The sequence below is a fragment of the Spermophilus citellus genome (genome assembly GCF_964194105.1).
Source record: "Spermophilus citellus genome assembly, chromosome: 7".
In the NCBI taxonomy this organism is placed as follows: Eukaryota; Metazoa; Chordata; class Mammalia; order Rodentia; family Sciuridae; genus Spermophilus; species Spermophilus citellus.
Window position 1 is genome coordinate 82,882,200 of NC_138188.1, and position 17,024 is coordinate 82,899,223.

Here is a 17,024-nt window from a genome sequence, read left to right on the forward strand (position 1 = left end):
TGGATCCTGAACCAAAGTTATGTTTTCACAGACTTTATCATAAAATATAAAATTTGGTTTTATTCTTAATTCCATAAAACATTTCAATTGTTAATATATTCAATTTTAAGGTATTTATGAATGATAAGTTGTTAGACCAAATCCTTTAGTGTTTACAGCCTCTTTCACAATTGTTTAAGTAACTATATGCATTTAAAACACCTTATTTCAAAAGTTATTTATAAAGTACATAAGAGCTTTCGATGTTCTCTTAAAAGAAGCATTGAAAGTTTACATTTCATTATATTCATTTTCATAAGCAAATTAAAGTGGAAACAAAGTAATTCCATTTGCACTCCATATCATTTTGTATAAGGCTTGATTAATGTTTTTAACCTCTCTCATTGCAGTGATTAGCCTGAGTAGATATGATGGAAACAAATGAGACACAGGTGACTGAGTTTGTTCTCACGGGACTTACAGACCGTCCAGGGCTGCAGGTGCCCCTGTTCCTGGTGTTTCTTGTGATCTACCTCATCACCATGGTGGGCAACCTTGGCCTGATTGCTCTCATCTGGAAGGACCCCCACCTTCACACCCCTATGTACTTATTCCTCAGTAGTTTAGCCATGGCTGATGCGTGTACTTCATCCTCTGTGACTCCCAAGATGCTTATCAACATTTTATCAAAGAATCATAAGATATCCCTGGTTGAGTGCTTCACCCAGTATTATTTTTTTTGTTACAGTGCAACCACAGAAATTTTTCTCCTGTCAGTGATGGCCTATGATCGCTATGTAGCCATATGCAATCCCTTGCTTTACCCAGTGGTGATGTCAAACAGACTCTGCACTTGGCTGATAAGTATGTCATTTGTAATTGGTTTTCTGCACCCCATAATTCATGTAGGATTATTACATAGATTGACTTTCTGTAGGTCCAACATAATAGATCATTTCTACTGTGAAATCTTGCCACTGTTTACAATTTCTTGCACTGACCCATCTATTAATGCATTAGTGGCTTTTGTATTCGCCACTTCCATACAAGAGTTTTCACTTCTGAGTATCATAGTCTCTTATGCCCGTGTCCTCTTTGCCATCCTGAAAAAGAAGTCTGAGAGGGGAAGAAGCAAAGCCTTTTCCACCTGCGGGGCCCACCTGCTCTCTGTGTCTTTGTTCTATGGCACTCTCTTCTTCATGTATGTGCGCCCTGGGTCAGGTCCAGATAAATATCAAAATAAAATGTATTCACTGTTCTACACCATTATAATTCCCTTGCTAAATCCTTTCATTTATAGCCTGAGAAACAAGGAAGTTTTAGGTGCACTGAGAAAAGTGATGAAGAAATAAATATTGCTCAGGAAACTTTCCTGATTCTTTCTGTTTTACAATTTAAAAAAAATAAATTGCAATGTATTGTGCTTTTTATTGAACATTGTATGAACTTAATACATTTTGCTCAATGAATGAATAAATTCTTTAGCTAGGTATGCTTGTCTCAGTTATAAATTATTATGACCACCAAAGGCTAATAATGAACACTTTAAGATTCCAAATTGTTGGTTGTTTTAAATCCAAACTCAAAGATAAAACTGAAATCATTACATTATGAAGTCTAAGATAAATGTAATCTTTTGTTTCCAGATACATATATTTGATACTCTTTGAACTTAACATTCTTTTAAGACTCAGCCTGTGTAAATTCTCAGCTTAAAATACATTTATACCTTCCTAAATATTTATTGAGCAATGTATTTTTCAAATTCTCCCTTTTGTAGTTGCCTATCAATACAGAAACAATATATAAATTAAAATAATATTGTTAAATATGGAAACATTTTCCTGAGGAATTTTAAGTGACTAATTCTATGTAGTTTAAAAGAAATATTTAAAAGCAAATTTCATTTATTGTGATGGTTAAATATATAAATCTATTAATAGATTTTAAATGATTTAATTATTCTGTATCATATTTATAAAGATTTCTGAGTTCTTTCAAAACATATATTTTTGGATTTATTGATGAACTTGCTTAGTACTCTATTACTGAGTACAGTTTTCTGGGAATTAATTACCTAAAATAGCAATTATGTTCAATCACCTGTCACTTAAATAAATGAAATTGATATTTTCCCCCTAGAAAAGCTGTGTGTTTTATGTGTTGCCTTCTTGATGGTGTATACTCTTGCATCTCCTATTATATTGTGGCCTTGTCAACATGTACAATTATAAAAAATACTTCACATTCTTTTCATCCCCAGAATTTTTTTAACACCTTATCTGAAGAAATAGCAATTTGTTGATTCCTTTAATCAAAACCCAAGGTGGGGCAACCTGAATCAGGCATAGTTTCTTTAGAGTCTAGAGTTCTCAGAACACAGATCTCACTGTGTCTGTTCTGTGCCTTGAACTATGTGGGCTCCAATCCTAGAAGGTCATTCCTTTTAGTTTCAGAATGTCTATAGAAGTTTCTGTCTCCTTTTCTCACTAGTGAAGCCCAGTGCAAAACTTTCTAATTTTTTTTAGGTGCTATACAGGCAGATTAGGCTTGGATATATGATTACTACATGTAATATAGAAATATACATCTATATTGCATATAGCAATGTCAATATGTCAATATATAGACTTTTTGACCTTTATATCTTCATTATTTCAATAATAATCTCTATTGATTTTTTGACTTCAAAGAATGTATTTGGGAGTTTTCCCTTCCTTTCACTTTTATGGAATAACTTCGGACAGACTGGTCTTAGTTCTTTAAAGGTCTGGTAGAACTTAGCTGAGAATCTATCTGGTCCTAGGATTTTTCTCTGTTGGAAGCCTTTTAATTGGTATTTCAATGAAAAGCCCTTTACTTGCTATTGGTTTATTTAAGTTTTCTATATCTTCCTGCTTAAATTTGAGCAGGTCACATGTGTCTAGAAATTTGTCAATATCTTCTAAATTTTCCAGTTTATTGGAGTATCAATTTTCAAAATAGTTTCTGATGATCCTCTAGATTTCAGCAGGGTCTATGGTAATATCACCTTTTTCATCTTTAATTTTATTGATTTAGACCTTCTCCTTTTTGGGGGGTTATTTTGGCCAAAGGTTTATCAATTTTACTTATCTTTTCAAAGAATGAACTCTTCATTGCATTGTGTATATACATGCCCTGGAGTGCAGATGTGCTTGTGTGGCTGCAGTCAGATTCTTTGCAATAGCTTTACAGGAGGCAAGCAATTATGGGATTTTTCTCCTCTGGGATCCAGAGGCTGAATGGTCTAGGTAAAATGTTCTTTGTGCTTATTTCAGTCTCTTTGGTTCAGAAACACTTTGGGAATTTTTTTTTTTTTTATTGGATGCTGGTAACTTCCTTTTTTCATTTAATTGATATTATTTTATTTTTTACATTTGAATCAAATGGGGTATAATTTCTCATTTTTCTGATTGTACAGGTTGCAGATTCACATTGGTCATACAGTCACCTATATACATACAGCAATAATAATGTTTATTTTATTCTGCTGGATGCTGGTAACTTTCTTCATGAGTTCCCAATCCTGCCTCTGTTTGCAGCTGTGTAAGGTGCAGGAGGGACAGCTTTCAGCACCTGGGAGTGTTTTCCACACTTGCCACTGTCTTCCATACACTGCAGAGAGCTTTCCCTAATGTGCCTGTGGAAGGCTGTGAGACTGAGGGTTAGGCTCAGGCTTGGGAAGCAAGGTTTAGGGATTGCAGGGATTGGGCAGTTGAAAGAAGATGTGAATCATTATGGGAATATTGGTCACATTTTATTTGGATGTGGCAATAGATCTTAGCCAGCCTGTTAGACATTTCCATAGCCTTTTTTAAATGCAGGCCAAACAAAGAAGGCACAGTGTCAAGAGGATACAAAAGTGGACACATGCTTACAAGCAAATGTTTATGACCTTGAGTATTTACGTTTCTGACTTTGACTACATGCGAACATAACATAGCTGATTCATGGCCTCAGTTACACACTGAGACCAAAACATAGCCTGCAGGAAGCCTTGGCAAGAGAGCCTAACTATAGTCATTTGGGGCCTGTCCCAAAAAAGGTCTTCTGCATTGCGCCCTTGGAGGGCTTTCCATTCTGTCCCCATGGAAGGCTTTGAATTTGTTTCCACTGTGGTGTTTCCCCTACTAACTATGTGTTCATTAAAATCAGCCTTCCTCCATACCAAAGATTTTCCTAAGTCAACTTTTCTTCCTTCCTTCCTTCCTTCCTTCCTTCCTTCCTTCCTTCCTTCCTCCCTCCCTCCCTCCCTCCTTCCCTTCCCTTCCCTTCCCTTCCCCTCCCTCCCTCCCTCCCTCTTTCTTTCTTTCTTTCTTTCTTTCTTTCTTTCTTTCTTTCTTTCTTTCTTTCTTTCTTTCTTTTTCTTTTTGAGAAGGGCTATTCGGGATTGAACTCAGGGACACTTGGCCACTGAGCCACATCCCCAACCCTATTTTGTATTTTATTTAGAGACAATGTCTCACTGAGTTGCTTAGTGCCTCGCTGTTTGTTGAGAGCCAGAGCCGAAGGGGCCCCAGCAAACTTCCAGCTGCCAGCAAACTTCCAGCTGCCAGCTGATGATTGGCTCACAGTGGCCCCAGCAAACTTCTAGCTGCCAAGTGATTGGCTCCTCTGCAGTGATGCTCATTGGGCTGTTTCCCTGCCCTTTCAGACCACAGAGCTGCTCATTGGGGGACTTTTTCTGGCTCCGCCCATGCGACCCATCCAATCGGCCTCAAGAGCAGGGGGAGTGGGGGAGGTTGAGAGGCTTGTGGGAAGAAGGTGGAGGCATTTGGGCTCTGAGAGTTTTTCCTGAGGAGCTGTGTGGTGTGGTGTGTGTGTTCTAAAAATAAAGTTCGTTTCTTTTGACAAGTGGCTCCTGAATTGTGCCCAGCCAGACTGTTGCATTGGTGGCTCACACAGGGAATGACTGAAGGTAAGTGATAAGGTAAACTGCTCGCCCCTGAAGGCAGGGCGAGAGGATGGGTAGCCATTTTAAGATTCTTCTTTTGTTTTGCTTCACTTTTGTTTTAGGTTGCCTGTCCCTGAAGATGTGTAAGATGGAAGAAAAACTGCTCACATCTGAGGAACAGATAGGGAGAAAGGACAGATGGACATTTCAGGAGGATAGAAAGGCTATAATGATTTTCTGTTGTTCCAATTTTGTTTCATTCGGTTTTAGTTCTGTTTGGTGTTATCTTGTTGGGTTGTATTATAGTTATAGTAGAAATATTCAAGTAAAAGAGAAGGTCTCTCGAGCTAGTCAGAGAAAAATATTCAAGTAAAAAAGAAGGTCTCTCGAGCTAGTCAGACAGAGGAAAGAATTCAAGTAAAAGAGAAGGCCTCTTGAGCTAGTCAGACAGAGGAAAAAATTCAAGTAAAAGAGAAGGTCTCTCAAGCTAGTCAGACAGAGGAAAAAATTCAAGTAAAAGAGAAGGCCTCTTGAGCTAGTCAGACATAGAAATAAAGTTTAGAGCAGGAAAAGCCATCAGGGGAAAAGTTACAACAGGAGACAGCTACTAACACCTTTCTATCACCAGAGGGCGTAAGTGTCCAACGAACAACACCACCTCCATATGCTGGGAGGCCCCCAACCCCCGCAGTTGGTAGTTGGGATCCTGAAACAGGATCTCAAATATTAACATGCCCTGTATTTGAGGCAGGAGGGCAGCAAATTCACCATGCTTTAAATTTCAAAACAGTGAAGCAGCTAAAAGAGGCAGTAACAACCTATGGTCCTCAAGCACCCTTCACTGTAATCCATTACAACTTGAACATGACGCCAGCAGATTGGGCTAATATGTGTAAAGCTGTGCTAAATGGAGGACAATACCTGTTATGGAAGGTTGCCAATGAGGAATTTTGGAAGGAGACGGCTAGACGAAATGCAGCAGCTGGTTATCCTCAGAGAAATCTAGATACATTGTTAGGAAAGGGACCTTATGAGGATCAGCAGCAACAAATTGAATATTATCCTGGCATATACGCACAAATTGCTGTAGATGTGGTTAGGGCATGGAAGACTTTACAAGGACATGGAGGTTTACAAGGTCAATTATCTAAGGTAATACAAGGAGCTAATGAACCTTATGCTGAATTTGTAGATAGGCTTATTCAAACAGCTACCAGAGTTTTTGAGAATACAGAACAAGCAATGCCATTAATAAAACAACTGGCTGATGAGCAAGCGAATCGTTGGTGCAGAGAAGTCATTAGACCATGGAAACATGAAGATTTAAACACATATATTAAATTATGTAGAGACATTAATGAACAAGGGCAAGTCATGGCAGCTGCAGTACAATAGGTTTTAGATGCCAGGCCAAGAACATGCTACAATTGTGAACAAACAGGACATTTTAAAAGGAATTGCCAATTAGGAGGAGGGTTTAACAAAACTAGGTATAAAAAGGAGTAGAATACCGGGTATTGCCCATGATGCCATAGAGGGAGACATTGGGCTAATGAATGCCATTCTCAAACCACCATAGAGGGTACTCTATTATCAAAAAAAGAACAAGGACCAGGTGTTTATCCACGATATCATGGAGAAAGGCATCGGGCTCCATTGCCAAAAAATGGACAGGGGGGCCCAATGCTCCAGGGCCCAAGACCACAAATATACAGAGCACTGGAGGAACCCAGCAACCCTATCAGGGTAGTGCCCAGGACAAATTGTCCATTACATCTCTCATCAGACAAACCAGAGGGAGCACAGGGTTGGACATCTGCGCCTCCGCCAGAGTAGTACTAACTCCAGAGATGGGAGTTCAAATCATTCCCACAGGGGTAAAAGGACCTCTTCCCAAAGGAACAGTAGGCTTATTATTGGGACACAGTTCTTCTACTCTAAAAGGACTTATGATAAGTCCTGGGATAATTGATCCCGATTATGAAGGTGAAATAAAAATTATAGCCAGTTCTCCAAAGGCTATATCAGTAATTTCACCAGGAGATAGAATAGCACAGTTACTAATAATACCCAGCCTACATGATAAATTTTCCAGTCGTACTGTAGAAAGAGGTTCCAAGGGATTAGGCTCCACAGGTGTAGATTGGGCTATGCTGTCTTTAAATTTAGTTTCTCGTCCCATGCTAAAACTAAATATTCAAGGACATGAATTTAATGGGCTACTGGATACAGGTGCAGACCTTAGCATCATCTCTAGTCAAGAATGGCCAAAACATTGGCCATTACAACAAGCCACTCAAACACTTTGAGGCCTAGGAGTGGCGACTAATCCCCATAGAAGTTCAATGGTATTAGATTGGAAGGATCCTGAAGGATGTGAAGGAACTCTACAGCCATATGTATTGGATCATCTTCCCATAAATTTATGGGGATGAGATGTCCTAGATCAATTAGGTTTGACATTAACAAATAACATCAACAAAAATTCACCCACTATTATGACTAGACAAGTTTTTAGGAAAGGAAAAAGATTAGAAAAACAAGAACAAGGTATAGCAGCACCAATACAAATAGATCAAGGAACGGACAGACATGGGTTGGATTTTCAGAAGGGGCCACTGAGACATTAAAAATTACTTGGAAATCAGAAAGACCAGTATGGGTTCCTCAGTGGCCCCTGACTAAAGAAAAGATACAAGCAGCCCATGACCTGGTCAAACAACAATTAGTGGAAGGACATATACAACCTTCTGTATCTCCCCATAATACTCCCATTTTTGTCATCAAAAAGAAATCTGGTAAATGGAGATTATTGCAAGATTTAAGAACCATTAATAATGAGATGGTTATTATGGGACATGGTCAATCAGGTTTTTGCTTTTCCAAAAACCTGGTATGTTTTAGTTATAGATATTAAAGATTGTTTTTTTTCAATTCCAATTCATCCTGAGGATAGTCCACGTTTTGCATTTACTATCCCTGCACTGAATCATGAAGATCCTGATCAGAGATATGAATGGAAAATACTCCCTCAAGGGATGGCTAACAGCCCAACTATGTGTCAAATTTATGTTAACAAAGTAATCCAGCCACTGAGAAATCAAAATCCTGAACTACAAATATTTCACTATATGGATGATGTATTATTAGCACACAAAGCTAAAAACATATTGCTAGAATGTTATGTCACACTTACAAACTGGTTAAAAAATTATAATCTAGAGATAGCAACAGATAAAGTACAATTAAATTTTCCAATTAATTATTTAGGAGTTCTATTATCCTCAACCATGGTCCGTCCACCAAAAATTCAAATACGAGTAGATCAACTCAAATCACTTAATGACTTTCAAAAGGTATTATGAGACATAAATTGGATAAAGCCTTATCTAGGTATATCAACAGGAGAGTTGGGATCTTTATTTGATATCCTAAAAGGTCCATCAGATCCAAATTCACCCCGAATGTTAACGCCTGAAACAAGAAAAGCATTAAAAATCATTGAGACATATATGGAAAATATGCATTTGGATAGAATTGATATAAGTTTGCCTTTATTATTTATTGTACTACCAACAAAAAATATTCCTACAGGAGTATTTTGGCAAGAAGGTCTATTATTATGGATACATTTATCTTATTCTCCTAACACTATTCTTACTAGGTATCCTGAGGCTGTAGGACAATTAATACTCAAAGGAATAAAAGCAGAAAAGGGAGTGTTTGGAATTTCTCCCAATAAAATTATTACTCCATATACTATGAGTCAAATTGATGAGTTAGCTAATGAGTTAAATACTTGGGCAATAATCATGAGCAAATCTAATGTTTCATTTGATAACCACTTACCATCTAATCCTTTATTGTCTTTTTGGTCATTGCATCCTGTAGTTTTTCCAAAAATGACAAGAAAAACACCTACATGAATGCTCCAAATATATTCATTGATGGGTCAAATATTGGTACAGCAGCAATAGTTACACCTGATCAAACTTTTACATTTTTAGTACCCAAACAATCAGCTCAAAAGGTAGAGCTTAATGCAGTATTACAAGCTTTTGTTATGTTTAAAGTTTCCGTATTTATTTTATTTTTCTGATAGTCAGTATATAGTTAATGCTATAGTATCCCTTGAAGATGCTGGTAGGATTTCCCCTTCTTCTACTGTTTTCTCTTTGCTTTTCACTATACAAAGTCTAATCTGGGACAGAAAAGGTCCATTCTTTATAGGACATATCAGGGCACATACAGGATTGCCTGGAGCCCTTAGTTTGGGCAATGATTTAGCAGATAATTCTACACATGACATACATATTTTCTCTACACTAAAGGAAGATACAAATTTTCATAAAATGTTCCATGTCAATGCTAATACTTTACAAAAGCATTTTAAAATAACTAAGGAACAAGCTAGACAAATAATAAAACAATGTCAAAACTGTGTGACCTTTTTACCACAAGTTAATCTTGGAGTCAATCCTATAGGACTGATACCTAACTATATTTGGCAGATGGAGGTCACACACTTGCCAGAATTTGGAAAATTAAAATATTTGCATGTGACAGTTGATACTTCTTCTGGATTTTTGATGGGCTCCCTTCATGCCAGAGAAAAAACTAAAGATATTATAGATCATTGCTTACAAAATTTTGCCACTGTGGGCATTCCAAAACAGTTAAAAACAGATAATGCCCCTGGTTATACTTCTACCTCTTTTAAACAATTTTGCTCATCATTTGGCATTACTCATATATCAGGAATCCCATACAATCCACAGGGACAAGGCATAGTTGAAAGAGCTCATCAAACTATTAAAATGTACTTATTAAAGCAAAATGAGGGAATTGGGAAGGGGTATATATTCCCCAAACATAAATTTAAAATAACACTTTTTACTCTAAACTTTTTAAATTTGGATTCATCAGGACTTAGTGCTGCGGAAAGGCATACGTGTCCAAAAAATGTACATAAGCCCAAGGTACTTTGGAAGGATATTCTAACAGGACAATGGAAAGGTACTGACCCAGTAATTGTCTGGAGTCAGGGGTCTGTTTGTGTGCTTCCACAGGGAGAACAGCAGCTGATTTGGATTCCAGAGAGATTAACTAAAGCGATTTCTACAGACCAAAAAGAAGATGATTTGGCTCAAATCCATAACAGATGATATCCAAAACTCCAATTTGGCTATCCTTACATCTTTGACAGAACCAGGGTGCTTTTTTTCAATATCTATTTTATTACTACACTTTCCCACATCATGAAGTTCTATTTTGTTTTTTGAGCTCATACAGACCTAGGTTAATGTTTTGCTGTTCAGTTCTATTTTTTGACTATAGAGTTTTTAAACATTGCAATGGAGATTTCACCTGTAAAAAGTTATAAGGCCTTTACTACTATGTTGTGTGTTTTATGTATTATATTATGTGTGCACACTTGTGTTTTATGTTGTATGTTTGTATGTACGTATGTCCATATATCATATATGATGAGCGCTCATGAAAAAACGGATCCAAATATTTTTTTTTTATTCACGTGATTTAAATGGTTTAATTTAAATTGGATAAACAGCTGTTGAGGATTGTTTTAATATGTGAACAAAAAAGGAGGTTAACAGATCTGTTTGTTTACTTTCACCTTTCCTTTTCATTATATTTAATAATTCTGTTCAAGGTAATCTAAATTGTTCAGAAAATTGTTTTCTTTTAGTGCCTTTTGGAATGTTACATAATTTTTTTCTTTAGCCATTATTACCAGAATTCCTATCTTCATCCCAGTGCCAGTGAAGACAAAGATAAAACCAATCTACAGCTTTTGCAATAGCCATCACTGAACTGCTTGCAGAACTTGCCTGGACTATGTATCACTTGTATGCATTGTGAACTCACTTGTATGCATTATGAACTATCTGTTGGTGCAGCGACTTGTGGTAGTGTTGGGGTATTTTTGCTGATGGTGTCATCAGTGGTACAATTTTTTCTAAAGGAGCTGTAAATTGGCTTGGTGTATCTTCCTCCCTTCTGCTTGTCATGGTCGTTCAGCTAAAATTTGGGGGCCAACAGAGGTGAGGCAAAGAACCTCACCCCCCGCTGGTACAAAGACCTATCCACAGGTGTGGCTGTATGCTGGACCAGTAGTCAATGACGGGTAAGATCCAATTGCAATGGTAGCAACTTAAGACAGGAGGCTGACGCCTTGAGGTCAGCTCATCCGATGATGGGTAAGGACCATATGTACTATTGGACAACCTAAGGCAGCCACGGTCCCTAAGCCATATGCTTGTTGTTTAAACAGAGAGGGGGAGATGTTGAGAGCCACAGCCGAAGGGGCCCCAGCAAACTTCCAGCTGCCATCAAACTTCCAGCTGCCAGCTGATGATTGGCTCACAGTGGCCCCAGCAAACTTCTAGCTGCCAACTGATTAGCTCCTCTGCTGTGATGCTCATTGGGCTGTTTCCCTGCCCTTTCAGACCACAGAGCTGCTCATTGGGGGACTTTTTTGGCCCCGCCCACATGACCCATCCAGTTGAGAGGCTTGTGGGAAGCGGGTGGTGGCAGTTGGGCTCTGAGGGTTTTTCCTGAGGAGCTGTGTACTAAAAATAAAATTTGTTTCTTTTGACAAGAGGCTCCTGAATTGTGCCCAGCCAGACTGCGGCAGCTGTTACTAAGGTTGATTTTCAACTTGTGATTCTCCTGCCTTAGCCTCCTGTACTGCTGGGATTACAGGTGTGTGCCACAGTGCTCCACAATTTTTCTTTATTTTAAAATTCCTTTATTTGCTGGCCACGCATCTCTTTTGTCTGCTCTCTCTGCTTTTTCTGCTGCCACTGCTGGCGACTGCAGCTGATGTGTCTCTAAGGTATTATTTCTTATGCTGAAGTTACTGACTTCCTGCAACTCTATGATTTTTTAAAAACCAGTTTAGTATTAAGTTGCAGTGAAGTTGTTAGTTACTCACCTCCCTGAGAGGCAGTCTTCCTGCTTCGTAAGTCTGGTACTAAAGAAGTGCTAGGACATGCTTTCTTTCTCCACTCAGCATCTTCTCCTTCACCCTCTACTAATTTATGGTATGAGCTGGAGATAGAGAAGTATTACCTGCTATATGCCTTTTTCAACCATAATTGTATGAGGCAGGGCTTTCATCCTGCTGACTCCCAGATGGAACACAGGTAGAATCTTAGTCAATGGGAAAATATCTTTGCATGTATTCAACAATGGAAATGTAATTTCCAGTTTTAACAAGTTTCTTTTTATGTTTTATTGGATGTGAAAAAACTGGTACTTCACTTTTTTTCAAAACAGTGAGAAGTAGACCTAATTTTTTTTTTATGTCTTCTTAGTTATATCTTTAATTGAGTTTTGGGGAACTGCCTTTTCTGGTCTATGCATGCTTAGCAGACTTTAAAATTGTCACTCTGTTAGAAGCAGAATTTGATACTACAGTAGTAGGAGGAAATGTTCACTTCTAAAATTCTGGAGAGATTATGAGAAGAAGACAGAAGATGACAGTAATTGGGAGAATCAGACACATGGACTTTCAATTTTGCCTTGAAGAAGATGGGGATTTTGAAATGGGGGAGGCAAATATGATTGGTGTGAGGCAGTATCTTTTCAGTTATTAATGTTACCAATTAGTACAAATTTTTCAGGTCATGTAACACAAATTTATTATATTGCAGTTCTGGAGGGCAGCATTCTAATGTGGGTCTCTCTGGGATTGTATTAGTTGGCGGCAAGGCTGCAGTCATTTCTGTAGAGAAGAATTTGCTTTCTTCCTTTTCTAGATTGGCTGAGCATGCACTTTTGACTCATAAACACATTTCTCCATTTTCAAAGCCTCTCTCTGTGCTGGCCTTTTGTCACCACATCTTCCTTTGTGAGTCTTCTGCTACCCTCTTCTACTCAAAGGCTGCTTGAGCTGACTTTGGGGTCACCTTGATAATTGAAGATACTCTGTGTAGTTTAAGGTCAACTTGTTACTAATTTTAGTGGAATCCAGAAAATTAATTCTCTTTTCTGACATGTCACCTCATGTATTCCCAGATTGGGGGGATTAGGATGGGTCATAGGTAGACTTAGTAAAGAGTGTCATTGTCTAGATACCAAATTACTGGGCTGGAGAGGAATAATTTCTGCCCTTTCCAGAATAATAATTTCTGCCATGCACCTTCCTTTCCTATCTTGAAATAAGCTTGTTCCCACATGGTACATAGGCAAAAGACCCTTGTGTTTAGCTTTGGAGGCTGCTCCCCATATTCACATTACATGTTAAATCCTAGAAATTCCTTCAGTGATGGAAAGCTGCCTGGAGACTCACTTGCTCAAGAAAGGAGGAAATTGCATCATAGTGGATGAGTTAGAACATGTGGGTGGAGGACATATTAGAGAGCCTGAGGGGTGACTTCATGAAAAGGAACTGAGAGAGGACAAAGAGCTTTGGAGGGAAGTCAAGTCAGATAGATCCCAATCAAGAGAGGCCTGTTTGCAAATTCTAACAGGCACTTACTGGCTGTAAAATTGAGTAGCATTATCAGTTCATAGAATCAGATAATGCAAATGGGAAAAAAATTAGTATTAGGGATCTTCACTCTGCTCCCAACAGACCACATGCCATTTCTTGTCCTATGTTCTCATATTCTTCTCAAAGAGTTACATGAAATGATTGAAACTAATAATTCTCTTCTTCCATCAAGAATGTGCTAGACCATATCAAAATATTCCATGATGTTAAGAAACTCACTGACTAGTATTAGAGATCCAGGTCATCTGAAGGGCTAAGTTATAACCTCATGGGAGAAAGGAGGGGAAGTAGAAGATAAGAAATTGGTTCTTTCCTCTTAGACTCTAAATTTTTGGAAGAATCACTTTTCAGTGAGAACAGCCCATGTCCAAGAGGGATGAGTCAGGTCATGAGAGGTGATCCTGGACATACTAAAGAGACCAGATCCAGGAACATATTTTCAGAAGTTCTAGGGAAGTTTGAATGAGAACCTGAAAATTGTCATATTGGAGCAAACTGCAGCATGAGAGATTCTGGAAGATGGGAGAGTAAAATCACTCAGTCTTTGAGGAATGAGTTTATGCAGCATCGACTTTCCCTCAAGTCAGATAGATAAGTCAGAGATAGAAGTACACATAGACAGTGGGTGTGGGTGTGTGGATGAGGAGCAAGAGAATAATTGGGATGGGATGAAAGTCTACACTTTCGGATACCCTTACACATGTTAACTAACAACTAGTTGATAACCACCCTTTATTTATATCTACAGTAGGGACACCTTGCCAACTGTGTGGTTGGGATCTCTGGGACTGGGTGTACTGAACTGTGGGTGAAGAAGTCAGTTTCCTACTATGAAAAAGACTTTCATTCAATTTCCTATTTTGCATACTCAATTTTTAGTGTAATGTAGGACAGAAAATTAGATTTGGGACATAGGTGCTCTTGAAAGTTGGTGGACCCTGAGAAAAAGATGACATCTCCTGAGTTGATTCAGGTTATTAAGGAGAAATAAGGAGAAATATAATGAGGTGAAGAAGAAAGAGGACATGAAGTTTCTCTCTTGCCTCTCTGACTATGGAGTTGGCTCCACTGTTGGCATAAGTTTTATATTGGTCTGGATTTATGTTTAAATTTTTTATGGAATCAGTGAAAAGATAAAGAAATAATCCATCTTCTGACTTCAAAATAAAAAATCTTTGTTCAAAGAATATGTATTGAATTCTGAAACCTAGCTCCTTAATAGGTTAAGAACTAAACTGGAGGATTTAGCTTGCAGAATTTTATATACCTTTAAATGTGGTTCTGCTTGCTTCCTTCTGCTGCTTGCTTCTCTACAGTATAAGGGATATATGAAGTGACAAATATTTTTTTCACTAAGGTGAGAGGAAAAGAATATGGAGATAGATAGGAAACTGAAGACTATAGGTGACTATGTCCTCTGTTGGTCTTGCCAGGCTCCAATCTGCTATCAGGATGTGTGTGGATAATTCTGCTGGAATCTGAGAAGAGTCTTCTGTTCAGGGTATTGTTTGAGAGTGTGGAAAGAGCCACCAACACGTTTTCTCTGTAACTCTTGGGCGTGACCAGCAGCACAGAAGTCAGAGATGGTGTTCAGCCCTCTCCATTCCCATGTGTGGTGAAGGGATCAAACATCTCTGCCTTATCAATGAAGGGTGGTTCCAGGTTGTATGTGACTTTCTACTGGGTTGATTTACTGAAGTTCTTGAATTTGCACAAAATTTAATTTGTTCTTGCATATACCTCATTGAATCTAGATATTTATTTCTTTTGCAAAACACCAGACTGTTAACATTTCTGGGGAGAAAAAGTTTAATAGAAAAATCCTCGTGTTTGTTTTCACTACTGGTAAAAAAAACAAGAACAAAACCACCAAAATTAATGAAAACAAACAAACAAACAAGCACTTAATACTATGTAACATTTCCTTCTTACCCTTGAGTGATATCTTTGGATTTGATTTTCAGGCTGCTGCTATGCTAAAGAGCAGGAAAATCCATGGCCTTGAAAGCACAAACGGTGAAAATCCATGGAGAACAAATTTCATTCCTTCACTGAGAGAGGCTCATACAAGATTTCTGTATGTTAAATCTTAGAGGCAAACTTTGCTATTCATGAACATCTGTTGTGTGAATAACACTGTCTGTTTTATTTTATCACAGATGGTGTAATTTAATATTTTTAAGTAGTCCAGTTATTTCAAGATAGTCAAAGCATTTTCAAAAAATATGACACTGGGTTCAGAGGACTTGCCCTGGTGTTCAGAGGACTTGAAAACTCTGGTGGCCTTTATTAATATAACCTTCTTTAGAAGAAACAACTTTCACCAAATTGTCCCTTGGGGTCTTCTGTATGAGAGCTATGGAGTCTGACATCTTTAGTCCCTGAAGATGTTTGTGTCTTAGAGCACATAACTTTTAGTATATTTTAGAGATTGGTGTCACTCTTGGTTATGTGGTCATGTTCAGTAATGATAGACAACCACGTACTTAGTCATTGCTATTTTTTTTCCAAACATTACTTGGACACATATCTGGCATGAGATATGTGATCATTGCTTAGGAAATAATTGAATTTCAGTTCAGATCATGAATGAGGATGAGAAACATTTTAAATTCACCTGGGATGGGCAAATATGCATGTTTGTGGTCTCGCCTCAGGCTGCTTTGCTCTGTGAATGAAAGAATCCTTTTACTCTTTATGTTGCAGAGCAGCATGTTGATCCATTCTATAATGATATCACATCATACTATTGGGACTTGATGAGTATTCTGAATAACTTTGTACAGTTTTTGAACTCCATAAGGTGATATAAATACTATCAAAATTGTGTAAGGGGAGCAAATGGCAAAAGTAACATTATTATTATTTTTTCATTTCAGGGATTAAACCAAAGGCACTGAACCCTGGAGCCATATCCCTAGCCCCTTTTATTTTTTATTTTTTGGGGGGTCCAGAGGATTGAACTCAGGAGCACTTACTTGACCACTGAACCACATCCTCATCCCCATTTTGTATTTTATTTAGAGACAGGATCTCAATGAATTGTTTAGCACCTTGCTTTTTGTTGAGGCTGGCTTTGAACTTGGGATCCTCCTGCCTCAGCCTCCTGAGCTGTTGGTATTACAGGTGTGTGCCTCTGCTTCTGGCTTCCTTTTATTTTTTATTTTCAGGCAAGCAGTAACATATTTAAAGGAAAATTTTGGTACCTAGGCATTGACCAACCACAGTAGGATTTCACTCTAGGAGACTGTCACCTGGAGATTCTAGTTTAATTAAGACTAGATTCTAGTTTAATTAAGACTAGATGAGAATTGGATTTGATTATCTTTGAAAGATGTAAAAGTGTCTTGTATGTGTGACAAGGGCTAACAGATGTTAACCAGAGGAGGAACAGGAGAAGAATCTATTATCTGTTCACCAAATGAACTTTCTTTATAGAAACACAATCACCTCACCCTTTGATTTAATTGTGGTTATATGAGTTTCAGATTGAAAATATTAACATCACCAAAATTTCTGGGTCATAAGTACTTAACTTTCAAAATCCTCTGAGAACTTTTCCTTCAAAGCTTGACCCCAAAGAAAGCATAGACATTAATAGATGTTTACTGG

General features: G+C 38.0%; 1 protein-coding gene across 1 annotated transcript; it reads left to right on the plus strand.

The window, feature by feature from the left end:
- Nucleotides 1-407: 407 nt before the first annotated feature.
- LOC308653774 (olfactory receptor 5AC1-like) lies at nt 408-1,331 on the plus strand (the record flags this gene model as incomplete). The annotated part of the gene is made up of 1 exon (XM_081302451.1): nt 408-1,331. The coding sequence occupies one exon, from the start codon at nt 408-410 to the stop codon at nt 1,329-1,331; it is 924 nt and encodes a 307-aa protein (XP_081158577.1).
- Nucleotides 1,332-17,024: the final 15,693 nt, after the last annotated feature.